This window comes from Vulpes vulpes, chromosome 2 (genome assembly GCF_048418805.1).
Source record: "Vulpes vulpes isolate BD-2025 chromosome 2, VulVul3, whole genome shotgun sequence".
Classification (NCBI taxonomy): domain Eukaryota; kingdom Metazoa; phylum Chordata; class Mammalia; order Carnivora; family Canidae; genus Vulpes; species Vulpes vulpes.
The window spans coordinates 76,884,997-76,900,198 of NC_132781.1; the positions used below are offsets into that span (position 1 = coordinate 76,884,997).

Below are 15,202 nucleotides of genomic sequence, written 5' to 3' on the forward strand. Positions count from 1 at the left end.
ACTCATTTTCTCCACATCTGGAACTTCTATTTATATTATGTGGTCAGATGCATGAAATGACTCCCTTATGGCCTTTCATGTGCCTATAACCAGCCTGACCAATTTTTGGATGATTATCAGTTAGATCTGAAGTTGTATTTTTTATCTTACTTAAAAAATTTCCCTCTGTGTGGGGGCTTTCCTGGGTGAGTTGTTTTATTGTTTTTATTTTTTAATTTTTTTAAATTTCTATGTGCACCAAGGTAGTGAAGTATCAGAAGTGAACATTCAGAAACACTGCTCAAGAAGAGAATTTTTATTTGTACCTCAAGGGACTACTCACCAATGTTTTGGAAACTCTGGAGACTAAATTTATATTCAAAGAACAAAAAACTTTTCTGCTGTCATTGACTAGCTCTTAATACTGGTGAAGCAACATTACGGGGAAATACTCTTTATTCTGTAAAAATGTGAACAGTACTGCAAGCTGGCACAGCTAAGCTGGAAGTGTATATATTTTTCCTGTGGAGGATGAGTGACTTATAACTATTGTCTGGGAAACAAAGGCTTTTTTCTTTAACACACTATTTGGTTCTCGAAAAATTTTGATAAGCTTTAAAAAGGGGAAATGGTCTTAATTCACTAGAAAATGGTTACAATCTGCAAAAGGCACACATTCAAGTCACACATTTCTTGTATAGCACATGCAAATCTAATAAATGCTTTTTTTTTTCTTTTTCTTCATTACTCAAAATCAAAAACAAAACTCCAATTGCCACTGCTTAATAAATTAAGAAACTTTTCATTCTATTTGTGTCTATATTGCCATTATTTCAACAATTTGCTCTCTGTAAAGATAGTTGTGATGGATACCCACGAGGCACGTGATTCTGGGGAGAAAGAGTGAAGGAGAAACAAAGACCAGCAGAAAAGAAAATGACAAAAATTATTTGAAATCCATCAGTGTATTGAGGAGTATGCACTGACTGTTAGGCACTGAGGAAACAAAATGAATTTGACCTAATTTCTGCTTTTGAGGGAGAATCATCCACACAAACATATGACTATATTTTATGTGATATGTCATATCATATAAGTGCTGTGTATATGTAGGAAAAAACAATTTCCTAGCTCCGTGAATAACAAAATGGTTCATATTAATTTGTTTAGGATAAAGTATAAATTCAGTATAGCTCTGGATATATTTATACGACTATAATTTAAGAGTGATCACGTAAGGTACATGACACAGAGCCGGCATATATAATTGGCACCCCATGGTATCTTGGACAATAACTCTATTTAATTAGACATGTCACTTTAAGTCTATAGTATATAAGATACATTTTATTAAATAAGCACCATCATCATGCATTTCACCATTCTTATTAAAACTTAACAACCATCCTTTTAAACTCAACTACCTGCTCAGGTAAGACAACCCTTGACTGAATCTTCTGAGAAGATTTCAAATGAAGAAGGCAGGGAACAAAAAACTAAAACATACCACTTGGGAAGGACATTTGAGCTGAGTATTGAAGGTTGAATAAAAGTTTTCCAGGGGACTAAAGAACAACAACAAAATCCACGGTGGAAAAGAAATGCCCCAAATGCACAAATGATTATGTGTGTAAGAACAACTATCCTTTCTTTCTTTCTTTCTCTCTTTCTTTCTTTCTTTCTTTCTTTCTTTCTTTCTTTCTTTCTTTCTTTCAGATTTTATTTATTTATTCATGAAAGACACAGAATGAGAGAGGCAGAGACACAGGCAGAGGGAGAAACAGGCTCCCGCTGTGGGACCTGATCCTGGATCCTGGGATCATACCCTGAGCCAAAGGCAGACACTTAACCACTGAGCCACTCAGGCGTCCCAAGAACAACTGCCTTTCTTTAGAGTATAGGGGTTGGGTGGAAGGTGAAGATCCAGTTGGGTTGCAATTCCTGTTGTGGGTGAATTTTCTGATTTTCACCCTTTCTTGGTCATTTGTGCCAGAGTGATTCTCCTAAGCCACCCTGGGCCTTCTATGTGCTTAGGAAATGAAGTGATCGTCACAGAGAGGGTGAGGAAGCCAATGGCGTTGACTGACTCTGCCTCATCCCTTGAAAGAGACCAGCCCTCAATAAGAAACTCTCTCTATGTGCTTGGAGGGGTCTTTCTTGGATGTTTAAATTCGGATTCTACTACATGTGGGATTTTGGAAACGTTAAACCTTCTAAATCTCATCTCCTGCCCCCACTGCCCCTGCTACAAGCCACTGTGATGATCTTCTCCATTGGGTTACTGTGGACATTAAAAGAAGATAATCCAAGGAAACCACCTGGCATATAATAACTGCTCCCCGAATCGCCTTCTCCACCCCCTCTTCCTTCTTCCTTAAAGAAGTAAAGAGTGTTTTGAGTTCCATATGTCATTAAGTAACGGTGAGAAAGCTATGCAATTGTTTGCAAACAGATAAAGCAACTTTTTTGGCAAAACTTTTAGGAAGGCAAAGGAATACTACTTAAGTTAAAAATAAATAATGTCTTGTCTTTACTTCTCTTCTTTACTAAGACCTGCTAATATTGCTTGCTACCCTCTGGGGATGTTGTAAGTTTAAAGCAAGGGATGAAGTGAAGTATTCAGAACAGTGCCTACCCAAAGAACATGCTCAACGAATGTTGGCTACTTTTATTATTTTCTAACATCCTTCTCTGGTGCTGTGGGAATTTTCAGCTGATTATTTAAATGCCCTGCATGCTTTCTACGTTTAAAAATTTTTATATTGTCCTTATGTGAGATATAACAAGAAGCTATATGGGAGGATGTGGGGAGGGCCCATTGGGTACATATTTAAAGTACCTGGGATTTTTCCTTTGTGGATGACAAATCAAATTCTGCTTCATCTGTTTCATAAAAAGGATGAGGAGTTTGTTTTATATTTATTAGAATGTAAGACCTTATGAATAAAACCAACCACTGATAGAAACATGCAAGGCAAGCCTGGCTTTGTGGGCACCTAGCCTTTCTATCCTCGAACATGCAAATATATTTCGAGTTTAAGTTACAAATATGAATCACACAGACAGTGAAATAAATGTAGGGGTGGAAGGAAGGTGAATGAGAGATGAGGGTATGCTCATACTCTCCCATGGCTTGATAGTCATGAGTACAGAGGCGCTATGAAATCAAGCCAACATCTGGCAAGTTATAGCATAAACAAATATTGGAAACAAATGAAAAGAAGTAAACACGAGAAAGTGTTATGCAAATTGTAATCAACAAATGGCAGTATTTGAAAAATATAACAGCCACTAGAAGGGAGAGTTGATCTTAGTTTATGTTTTTATTTGTAAAAGTAACACTTTCTTCTTTTGATGGAGTGTCATAGAAATCTGTGAAGTAAAAAAGTGCAATCTGCCTCCTTGCCTCAACCATTTCCCAGAGGTAATGTCAAGATACTGACAGCGGAAAAGTTAGTGATAATATACTAGATCAAGCATCGCTTTGGTTATAGATACTTAAAATTTTTTTAACATAGAAAATTTTAAACATGTAAAAGTAAAGAGAATAGTAAAACGAACCCACATATATACTCAGCACCCAACTTCCACAATTATTAAATTTTTGCCAGTCTTCATATTTACTTTTTAACATACAAAGGCCAAAATGCTTGTGGTGGTGGAACCAAATTTGGCATCACGGAGTATAATTTATGTGGTGTCCTTTGGTGATAGGAACAATGTATATTCTGTGTGCGCAGAACCCAAAGAAGTAGCTGGAATACAGAGCACTCTGAGTTAAATTTGCCCTGGATGGAGCTGTGTGATGACCGTTCATTTATGCTCATCTTGCCTTTATTTTCACCACTGTAACTCTGGTTTCTATTGTAGTGCTTAGCACACAGTAGGTGGCCCCAAACCGCTTTCAAATGGATGAGCCTCATTTGCAGTGTGGATTTCTGTAGCGTAAAGGAGGCCACGCACTGTAGCAGGACTAACGTCCACAGAATGCTTCCCAATGTATTAGATGCTTACTGTGTGCTGGGTGCCTGTGCTCACCAGCTGTGGGGTCCTATTCTAAGGGCCTTACATGCAGTAACTCATTTAATTCTTGCAAAAAAACTGTGTGAAGAAGGTACTACGATCATCTTTCGTGTTTCATAGGTATGCAGCCAGTAAGTGGGTCAAGATCCCATGGATCATAAGGGGTAGAACTTGGGGTTAAGCCCAGTTAGTGTGGCCCTAGAGTCTCTGTACTTAGGGACACTCTCTGCTGCTTCCCCTCATATGTGTGTGAATCCCATCTCTAGAGCACTGAACACACTTGGGCACTTGGATAGGTCGTGGTTGTACCTGTACTGCAGGATTAACTCACAAAATCACTCCAATGGTGCCAGATAATGGGAGGGTGTTGCCCGTAGACCAGACATTTTTTAAAAAACAGACTTTGTCATTTTTCATGAACATAAGGCACTTCTAAGTGCTGCGTGGGAGGGAATGTGGTAGACTGATTTCATTGAGACCTTGCCAAATTCTGGTCTTGTGGCCATCAAAGACGCATCATTTCCTCCAAGACTTCTAAAGGGGGCTATTACCACGGGCCTGCAGGTTCTGGTTTGCATTCAGAGGAGACACTATCTTCCTAAGTGAGACCTGGAAGAGGAAGTGTCATGAATTGTAAATAAGCCTGAGAGAAAAGAATTGTTTGGTGATGGAAATGGAGAAAAATGGCCTTTTCCAAACCAGGTTCCATCCCTACCCCCATTCCGTGTGCAGCTTTGCCAGAGCCCCTCCTGTTTTATTTGCTAAGTTTATGAGGAGGAAGAGAGGAGTTTCTCTAAGGATACTCATGCCTCTGACTAGTAATCTCCTAGATTAAATATTAGTATATCTCTACAAGTAGAACATCATCCCACTATTAAAAAGAATAAGATGGGGTCTTACGGGTTGGTGTAGAATGATCTTCGAGTTATACCTTAAAGTGAAAAAAAAAAACAAAAACCAACACAGTATTTATACCAGGGCCACCCTTGGTGATACTCTATACATACATAAAGTTTGCTTGGAAAAAAGAAAAAGGAAAGATGAAAATGCTTGCCCTTGGTGAAGAAGGGCTTTTAAAAAAACAACAAAAATTTTTCTTATTTATTTGACAGAGTGAGTGGGAGTGTGCACAAGCAAGGGGAGTGGCAGAGGGGGAGGGAGAAGCAGGCTCCCCAGGGACACAGGGCTCTATCCTGGGACCCCAGGATCATGACCTGAGCCAAAGGCAGACGCCTCACCTACTGAGCCACCCAGGTGCCCCTGCAGAAGGGCTTTTTAAAATTCAAGACTTTCTCATATTATAAAAAAGTTTTAAGCATATACATTTATTATATTTCAAAGTTAAATTGTTTCAGTTGTCCACCTGGCAAAGTAGAAGAGTAAATACAGCCAACATTTTAATCATGGAAGAAGAAAAGCAACACTTTATGTTGGGTATTTCAGGAAGGGGGGTTTGGCCTACATGCAGAAATAATTCTATCTCTCCATCTCTCTGAAGGACGATCCTTTACGACAGAGAGATCTGCAAGATCCCTATTTAACGAAGTTAGGGGATGTGCCACGTCACTCTCTAGGTGTGGGGAGAAATGGAGAGAAAAGAAGGAAAAAAAGCCTCTAAAGGCATCTGAGTTCTCCAAACAGCTCCATCCTAAGGAGTCTACAAGCGCAGGGGTATTTGTGAGGTTTGGGACGGGGTGTTCTGGGTGCCCAGGTCTGGGAGCACTCGCTTCATTGCTTCTCCAGGGAAGCCTGCCTCCTTCTCACGGGCCTAAGGCTATCTTGGCTGGGAGCTGTGTTCTGCAGAGGGGCCTGGTCGCAAGCCCAGGAGGACTCACGTAGGGGCTCGTTGTCAGCTAACACGGTGCACAGAAGTCCTAGTCTCAAGGCGACAGCCTCCTCGGGGAGGGGCGACTCTCACGCTGCGGGGACGCTAGAGCCCTGGGTACCTGCAGCTCCCTGGAGCCCTGATGTCGGTTTTTGGTAAAAAGCAGGTAAGGGGCACCAGTTTAAGCGCCTTTGGCGGGGGGGGCGGCTAGGCTGCAAACCTTAAAACATCTGAAGCTGCCAGGTATGAGAGGAAACAGGGAGAACTCTGGAGAACTGAGCGGGTGCAGATCCTGACTAAAGGCATTCAGGTTCAGATTTTTAAGCTACAATTTTGCTGGCCAAGCAAAACACTCGACCTGGCTGCAGTCGCTGCGGGTTTGCGATCCTGCCTGCGCCCGGGCTCCGTGCAACCTGCTGCTGGCCCCCGTCTGTCCGTCCGCAGCCACTGGGGGGACGCCGCGGGCGCCGGGGACGGTCGCACATCCCCGAGCCCCTCGCAAGGCTTAGAGCCCCCCGCCGGCGCTCGCCGGGGCATCCCCACCTTCCGCAGCCCCCCCCCATCTCCGAGGGCCCCAACCTCCTGAAGCCTGGAGGGTCGCAGAAGCCCTGCCCCGGCCACGCCGCATCGCTACCCGAAGGGGGGTTGCTGCGCTCCGGAGACCCGGGGCCAGGCGCCGGCCCAGGCGAGACGTAGCGGGCCCCGGGAGCGGCGGGGCCCGGGTGGGTGCGGGGCTGGGGGGCGGGGCCGCCGGCCGCTGGAACCACGCCCTCTAGGCCCCGCCCACACATGGCCCCGCCCACCCAGGCCCCGCCCCTCCGGGCCCCGCCCCCAGGCTCTAGAGTCTCGGCCCCGGCTCCCAGCGCGCACTGAGCCCCGGGACCCCGGGAGCGGGCGGTGCACGGTGCTGTCCCCTCGGCCCGCGCGGGGCATCCCTTGCGCGCTCCGGGAAGCCCAGCGCCGCCGCGCCGCGCGGATTTCCTCTGCCCGCCGCCCCCGCAGACGCCCCTGCGCGCCGTGGCCGGAGCCCGGGCGCCCCCGCCCTGCCCCCCGCGCCGCTCGGTCCTGCGCTGCGGCGCCCGTCCCGCCTCCGCGCCTTCTTCTCGGGGCGGGCGGGGGAGGAAGAGCCGGCGCCGGGGTCCGGGGCGCTGCGCCGCGCGCGAGGTGCGGGATGGAGAGCAAGGCGCTGCTGGCCGTCGCCCTGTGGCTCTGCGTGGAGACCGGGGCTGCCTCCGGGGGTAAGGAGCCCACGCCCCAAAGGACGGCGGAGAGGTCGGGCGCGGGCGGACGGACGGGGATGCGGAGAGCCGGGGAGCCGGAGCGAAGCGCAGCGACTTGACAACTCGGTCGTTTTTTTTTTGTTTTTTGTTTTTTTTCATTTGCCAACCTGGAGGCTGACGCTCTTTGATTGGCCCAAGGGTTTCCAAAGAGTTGGTGGTCTCCGAGCCCCGGTTCCTTGCAGAAGGTGGCCTCCGACCCGGGCCTGCGGAGCTCTCGGGAGGGCGGGCGCCCGCGGCTGGCAGCAGGGGGTGCCCGGCGGGGGGCGGGCGGGGAGGGCCGCGCGCTCCGCTCCGCTGAGTCCAGGGGGACCCCGGGGTGCCTTTCCCTCCTGGCTGCAGCCCACAAACCCACCCACCGTGTAGGGGGTGCAGCTCGGGAGGGAAACTTTCTTTTTTTTTTCTTTTCCCCTGGATGCTGGATGCTGCTCTCCTTGCAGGGAGAAGGTGAAATTGGGCTCTCAGCCTGGGGGGGGGGGGGGGTGACAGCTTCCCCAAATGTCTCCAAGTAACAGTCACCTTCTATGTAAAACAACGACATCTTTCAAAGCTCGGGTCCTTGGGATAAGCGCACGGTCAGAAGTTCAAGTTCTGAAAACTTGACTCTGCGGGACTCGGTAGCTAGAGCTAGCGCCCCTCGGTTCTTTCCTTGCCACCTAAAATTTCAGTCTCCAGGATGAGGAACACACATGCTCTTGATGCAATGAAGGTCTGTCTGTCCCTCTTCGCTCTGCTCAACACCCTCCCCTCCCCGCTCCCCCACGCGCCCTTCTCGTATCTCTTTTCTGTGGCCAGAGTTTGCCGATTTCCAGATTTCCACTCTTCGGAGGGTGAGACAGGGGAGAGGGTGGAGGGAGGAAAAAAAAAGTCAGATAATTCGGGGAAAAATTCCTTACACTGGAATAAAAGAATCGCATGTCTTAAAAAAAAGAAAAGAAAAGAAAAGAAAAGAAAAGAAAAGAAAAGAAAAGAAAAAAGGCATTCGTATACAGTAACAAGATCATCTATCTATAGTTATTGAATTTTCTTAATAATGACTTGGTTCATCGGGGCCAGCTCCACCATGGACACTCATTTGTCCCTGACAAGACCTCGCTCTCCCCCTTTATGGTCTGGAACATGTGGTGGTTCAGTATCCCACAAAGAAGTGAGTTGCTTCTAAGCCTGGGGTGTTTCATAGCGCAGCAGTAGTAACTGCAATCGGGTTGCCCTGAATATAACGATGAGGTTGCCCTTTTGGAGTGTGTGACTTGCTTAATTGGATTGGGCTATAATTGGTGCCATCAAATTCTAGAGACAGAGGCACTGTTGTTTTTCCTTCCTGTCTTTGAGCTGGGAGGGTAATAGCGCACAAATTAATTAATTTGGGTTAGAGGATTTGAACATAGAAGGGCTTTTTATAGAGTAGCAGCATATGTACTTCTTGTAGTTATTTCTTTAGAATTTTCTGAAGAGTAGGACTTAAACTTGCCCATGGAAATGAATGAAGCTTAGTGGAGCGAAACAAAATCGAATGTTGGTTGATCTACAGATACGAATTTGGAGTTATCCTTATTGATAGAGGCTTGTTGAAAAGATTTTTGTTGTATACATGTCTCTAGGATAGTATGGTATTGTCTTAGCTTCCTATGAATGGGGAACATATCTTTAATTAATTTTTTTGACATAAGAAAGTATGACCAGAGTGTGAGATAATCTGTGACAATAATTTATGAAAGATCTTCAAGAACCTCTTATTTTGCTGGTAGGACAAACATAGCTTATTTAAACAATAGCTGTGCTTTTGCTACATTTTTTTTCTCACATAAATGTGCCCAAATAATCAGTTCTTTCTCATTTGGATCATTGTACAAATTGTATTAAGTTACTGCTTTCAACATGTTTCTCAACCTAGTGTTTCCCAGCCAAGTTTGATACTTGAACTCATCCGAATAAGTTGTTTTTATTTTCCTTTTCTTAAACAAAGTGAGACTCCATTGTTGGAAGGCTTTTCTATTGCTTTAAACACTTTGCTTTATTGTTTGTCTACTTTGAGGACAGTTTTTTCCTTCCGTATTGAAAAGTGCTATGCTAATTAACTGAACATGATAAGCCAGATCAACAGCTGTCCAAGAGTATCCCATAGACCATGTGTGATCAAATCATGTTAAGTGCTTGTTAAAATGCAGATTTGGAGGGCGAGGGATGTCTTACACGTCCTAAAGCTTAAGAATTATTGGCCCAAACACAAGTCAGTACCAATACCAATGAGTTTCTGAGATTTACTGATGCAACTTAATTTCTAGTGTTTTTTTTTTTTAAACTATGATATTGATCAACAAATCTGCAGTTGTGTCAACAACCTACTTTGTACATCTGGGTGAGTGTGTAGAAATATATGTGATCAGCTGTTTGTTTTGTCTGTGGCCATTCACTTTGGGATCCACAGATTTAGTGTATTAGGTATTTGCACTGGATATTTGCTCACTCTCTCTACTCTTACTTTTTCATATTTGTAAATACTGTCTTATTTACCCAACAAGATCAGGGTAGCTTAGGCCTCAGAAGTCAGTGGTTCTTTAAAAATTGTTTTAATTTATTTTTAAAATTCTAGTATAATTAACATACAGTGTTCTATTATTTTCAGGTCTACAATATAGTGATTCAACAGTTCTGTACATTACTCAGTGCTCATCATGATAAACATACTCTTTAATCCCCATCACCTGTATCACCCATCTCCCAACTTACCTCCCCTCTGGTATCCATCAGCTCGTTTTCTATTTTTAAGAGTCTATTTTTTATTTGTCTTTTTGTTTTGTTTGTTCATTTGTTTTGTTTCTTAAATTCCACATATGAGTGAAATCTTATTTGTCTTTCTCTGACTGACTTCATTTAGAATAATACTCTGTAGCTCTATCCGCATGATTGCAAATGGCAAGATTTCGTTCTTTTTTATGGCTGAGTAATATCCCATGACATCTACATCTTCATTATCCACTCATCTATTGATGGACACTTGGGTTACTTCCATATCTTGGCTGATGTAAACAATGCTGCAGTAAACTCAGGGGTGCATGTATGTTTTTTAATTAGTGTTCTCATTTTCTTTGGATAGAGAGTCATTTGCTCTTAGTTGACGTGAGTCAAGGATCATTTTAAGCTTGGGTGCTTACCCAGCATCCATCACTTTTTAAAGTGATAATTTGGAGATCTGGATATTAGTTAAGGCCCTAGCATGGTGGACAGTTTTTATTTCCCTGATAGTTTTTCATTACTTGCTAGCTCTTTGCATTTAGTTCACAGAGAACTTTGTTTTCTTGCTGTGGTGTGACTTGTGGTGAGGAATCTGTCCTGTGTTATTTTTAGGTAAAGACAGCTTTCTTGTGTTGTAAGCTTGGTATCAGGGAGAGCTCAGAACTTTGATTAATAAGTTGAGATTCCCCAATTGTAATCCATTAGCATTACGCTTTTTTAGTTCCATTTTCTAAGGAAAAGTGTATAAATAGGTGTATTATAGGGACACTGGCAATTTCTTTCTCTTCTTCAATTCCTCTCACCTAGTTTTAATCTACAGTCTTCCAACTTTGGCAGTTCAGTTACCAGGGGAAGTGCACTAGAGAATTGATAAAGGAAAAATGAGACAATGTCATGGGCACCCCTCCCCCTTTCAGGGTTCATAGATGAACTGTATAGAAGTTTCTCCTAGGAGTACTCATTAATCAGCAATTTAGTCAAATGTGTGCATCCTATGCTTTATAAGAAATGTCAGTGGGTCCTTTCCCAAGGGAGTGAGATCATCAGATGAAGGTTCATTTGGTTTCAATGTCCTATATCCTTTTGTAAGACCTTGAAGTTGGCAATGCAGGAAAACAGGAACTCCACCCTAGCTCCATGAATTGCAGAACTTTTGTGTTGGTTTATGACCATCTGCCCATTCTTCCTGTTATGACACAGTTTGTGAACTTTTACTGGGAATGGTGAAAAGTAAATTCACAGTTTTACACAATGAATTGCTGAAGAGGCCTTTTAAAGTATAGAGTGTGCATTGTTTATGGAAGGTGTTTCCTATTGGGTCTGACTCAGTGGCAACTACATTCATTTATTTAATTTGTTTCTAGGTTTGCCTAGTGTTTCCCTTCATCCACCCAGACTCAGCATACAAAAAGACATACTTACAATTATGGCTAATACAACTCTCCAGATTACTTGCAGGTAAGGATGCATTTTAGATTCAGATTTCCTGGGTTAAGTAACTCATTGCTTATTGAGGGAAAAATAATTTCTGTAAGCAGAATTATCATAGAGTGGTTGTAATGGTAACTAGTGAGGATTCCAATACATGATTTAATAATGAAAAAAATGAGAAAGCTCTTCTCCTAAAAATTTCATTTGATTTTGCTGGAATTTTTTTCCTGCTACTCTCTGCTAATACAGACACACACACACACACACACACACACACACACACACACACACGCATGCACGCACGCATACAGTATAGCACCTGGCACATAGTAGATAGTAGATACTCAATAAATATTGAATACATAAGTGAAATTGAGAACTTACTCTCTTGCCTTTAAGGGATGGAGTTGAAGGAGTTTGGGGCCATATTTATCATATTCAGAATAGCTCTTGGACATTTGTATAGCCCTTGCCAAGAATTTTATTTTATGATAAAATTATGACTGTAATAGCAATTTAAATTTCAGCCATTAATAGTACTGAGTGCATGTCCTGCACAAGGTAATGGACTCCATGCTTTGCCTTGATGTTCTGGAAAGCCTCTCTTCTCATTTGCTAGCAAGAAGCCATGCTATTGATATTTGCTAACAGGGGAAGCAGGCTTCTTTGAAAGGAAGAAGCATTTAAATCTTGTGTCAGAGCCCCTACCCCAAAATGAAAGGTAGGAGACCTTGGGGTTTAATATAGTGGACCCAGAGGCTTCTCAGGAACCTCTTAGTGTGTCTTGGGCAGAGATGTGGAGACATGAGTGGAGGTGACATTGCCCTCGGAGAAGAGAGCTAGGGGTCCACAGAGAACCTTGGGCAGCTTACTGCCATTGCTTATGCTTGATGAACACCAGTGTTCAACACGACACAGATCTATTTTCGACTGCAGAGTGTGAAGGATGCCCTTGTCCCCTTATCAAGGGTAGGTCAACAATGCCCAGCCCTTGGGAGAAAACATAGTAACAGTGCTATTTCTCTAGCTTTGCTGTTTGAAGACACATTTCTTAGTGGGTTTTCCTCTTACCCACCCTCAATAACAGAGGCCATTTAAAATCCCCAAAGATCCCATATTCCCTTTTAAAACTCATTCAAAAGAATTTCTTATGTCCTGAAAAAGCCATGAAGTGTGTGAAAGTAACTTCATTAGTGTAGCTGCAACTTCATGGAAATTTCAGATTCTTTGACAGAAGAATCCATGAAGAATCTATGTTCTTTCTAATGTGACTATCTTTCTCAGGGCTTTGCAGGGAAATGCTGCAAAGAAAGTAATCTCTGAATGCAGCCTGTATAAGGTCCTGTGAGGCTCTTAGACAGTTGTGCCCTCTTCCTTCTGAACTTCACTTCTTACTGTCCCACTTGCTCACTCTTAATAGACTACTCCGACTTCCTTGCCATTCCCCTGGTACTCCAGATACTCCTGCCCCAAGGCCTTTACATTTTCTGTTCCCTCTGCCTGGAACACCATTCCTCCCTATATTCATATGGCTTCATCAAGCCCCCTCCTTCCAGAACTCTTTACTCTCTGTATATTCTATATCTCCTCTCTAGTACTTATCACCACCCTACATTTTACTTACACCACATATTTTTACTTACTTAAAAAAATAATTTAGCTTTGTTGAGCTTCCCTTGCTGTTTCATTGCCTGCTTTCTCTAACTAGACTAAAGTTCCATAAAGGCATTGACTCTTGTCTGATTTGTCCACTGCTGTATCCCCAGACTTTAACAACATTTGGCACATAGTACCTGCTTAAAAAATATTTGTTGAGTGAGTGAGTTGATTAATAGAAGACTCAGGAATCCTTATACGTAATGTCCGAAGCTGAGTTTATGGCTTTCTGTCATCTGTCCATCCAGCCTGTCATTGTTGGTAGAAAGCTGCGAATCTGTCTGTTGGGTTTATATAAGTTTGAGAAACAAACCTTCTGTTTTCTTGGAAACAGCCCCATAGTGTGGCATTTCACATGATTACTTCCCTGGAATTAATTTTTCAGGGGACAGAGGGACTTGGACTGGCTCTGGCCCAACAATCAGAGTGGCTCTGAGAAAAGAGTGGAGGTGACTGAGTGCAGTGACAGCTTCTTTTGTAAGATGCTCACGATTCCAAAAGTGATGGGAAATGATACTGGAGCCTACAAGTGCTTCTATCGGGACGCTGACATGGCCTCAGTCATTTATGTCTACGTTCAAGGTAAGTAGTTTCATGGAATTCATTTCCCAAGCTGATTTACCAGTTATAAAACACAATAGGCGCAGGGAAGAATAGAGTACACTGGAGTACAACAAAAGGCTCGCTCCAAAGGCTGTTTGCCAACCGGAATACACAAAATTCTTCTCTCTCAAGGCTTCCTCTGAGAACAAGACTCACTGATTTGTTCTGGAACTTGGGCCCGTATTACATCTCTTTTGCCACCAGTTAGTGTGGTTCTGATCTTTGTTTCTCAGGGAAATCTGTGTTCACAATTGGCTGTAGGGATTTATAAAAAGCCTTCTGATGTTTGAGAAAAAGAACCTGAAGTCCTTGAAAAGGGAGATTCAGGGGTGCGTTATGGAGGGGTTTCTGTGGAGAGATAGGTTATCTATGACGGGGGAGGAGGTTTTCCCAAGAATGCACAGGGAAACAGCTAAGGGCTCTGGAACTTTTTTTGTACATAAGAACTTCTCTTCTCCCACTTATACTTTGTGAAAAACAATTTCATCCTCTTGCATAAATGAAGATATTACCTCAAAGGGCCTTTCTTTTTTTTTTTTTATTTTTATTTTTATTTATTTATTTTTTTCAAAGGGCCTTTCAAGGCCAGTGTTTCTTTGCCTGTGTGGTCCGAGATCTTGGATAAGAAGCCACATCTTCCTAGAGTTTGCAATTTGGGATCGACATCATGTAGGATAAAACACATGTCCACGTAGAATAAAACACAGTGTTACACGTATTTAGTATTTATAATATAAATTATGTCTTCTTTTGTGTTTTAAAAATCCTATACTGGCTTAATTTTCCTGTGGAAACCTGACCTAACTGATGATAGTTATAAATCTGTCATATAATTTTGGGGAATGTTAGTGTTGTATATATGTAGTACTTTGCTTGGATATATTAAATATTTTTCTTTTCAGTGAAAATGAGCTGTTTAGACATCTTATTTATGCATTTATATATATTTTTGCATCCCAGAAGGATTTGAGGCAGGTGAAGATGGCTTAGACTTTTTCTCCAGAAGCATCTCTTATAGACTGGGAATTTCATTAGCTTTAGGAAACACACTTTGCTTATCTCCATTTACATTTCAATAGTGCAATATGGTCAGTGCAGTGAGAAAATGGAGACTACATCAAGATAACGTATGTCATTCCTGGATTGCACAATATTTGAGAATTATTTTTGCCCAGGATGAGCACAGTCCAAGATAGAATTCTGTGCCCTCCTCCTTCCTCTGCAGAATTTGAAAGAGACAAGGCTCAGATCTTCGAGAATTTCTGGCTCCTTTTGATCTGGCAGTCTTGGGAGATCAGGCTTTCTCAGAAGATTGCAAGGATTTCCTGCTTTTAGCCTGTCTGGAAATACTACAAGATGAACCTCTCCCATAATATCTCGTTATTTCCTTCTCCCCGAGTCAGGAAACCTGGAGACATGTGAAAATTCATTTCATGAGTTACAGTAAATATTTTATTTTGAGAGGATGGGTGGTTGTTTGGGTTTCTTTTGTTTATTTCCTTTTTTTTTTTTTTTTTTGGAATGCTGAAATAGAATTGATTTACTGAATAGCTTTAGTCTTACGTAAGGGGTTAACTTAGCTTCCAAAGACTTGTTCTGTAAGCAAGCTTGGTAATATTTCATAGTATGTGGCTGGAAGGTAGGTTCCTATTAAGAAGTAGCAATCCCTGGC

General features: G+C 42.7%; 1 protein-coding gene across 1 annotated transcript in view; it reads left to right on the plus strand.

The window, feature by feature from the left end:
• Positions 1–6,703: 6,703 nt before the first annotated feature.
• KDR (kinase insert domain receptor) overlaps positions 6,704–15,202 on the plus strand; it is a 43,874-nt gene continuing 35,375 nt past the window's right edge. The window contains exons 1-3 of the mRNA XM_026003601.2: positions 6,704–7,065; positions 11,205–11,298; positions 13,313–13,509. Of these exons, the coding sequence (XP_025859386.2) occupies positions 6,999–7,065; positions 11,205–11,298; positions 13,313–13,509 (358 nt within the window). The 5' untranslated portion in view covers positions 6,704–6,998. The remainder of the gene's footprint in view (positions 7,066–11,204; positions 11,299–13,312; positions 13,510–15,202) is intronic.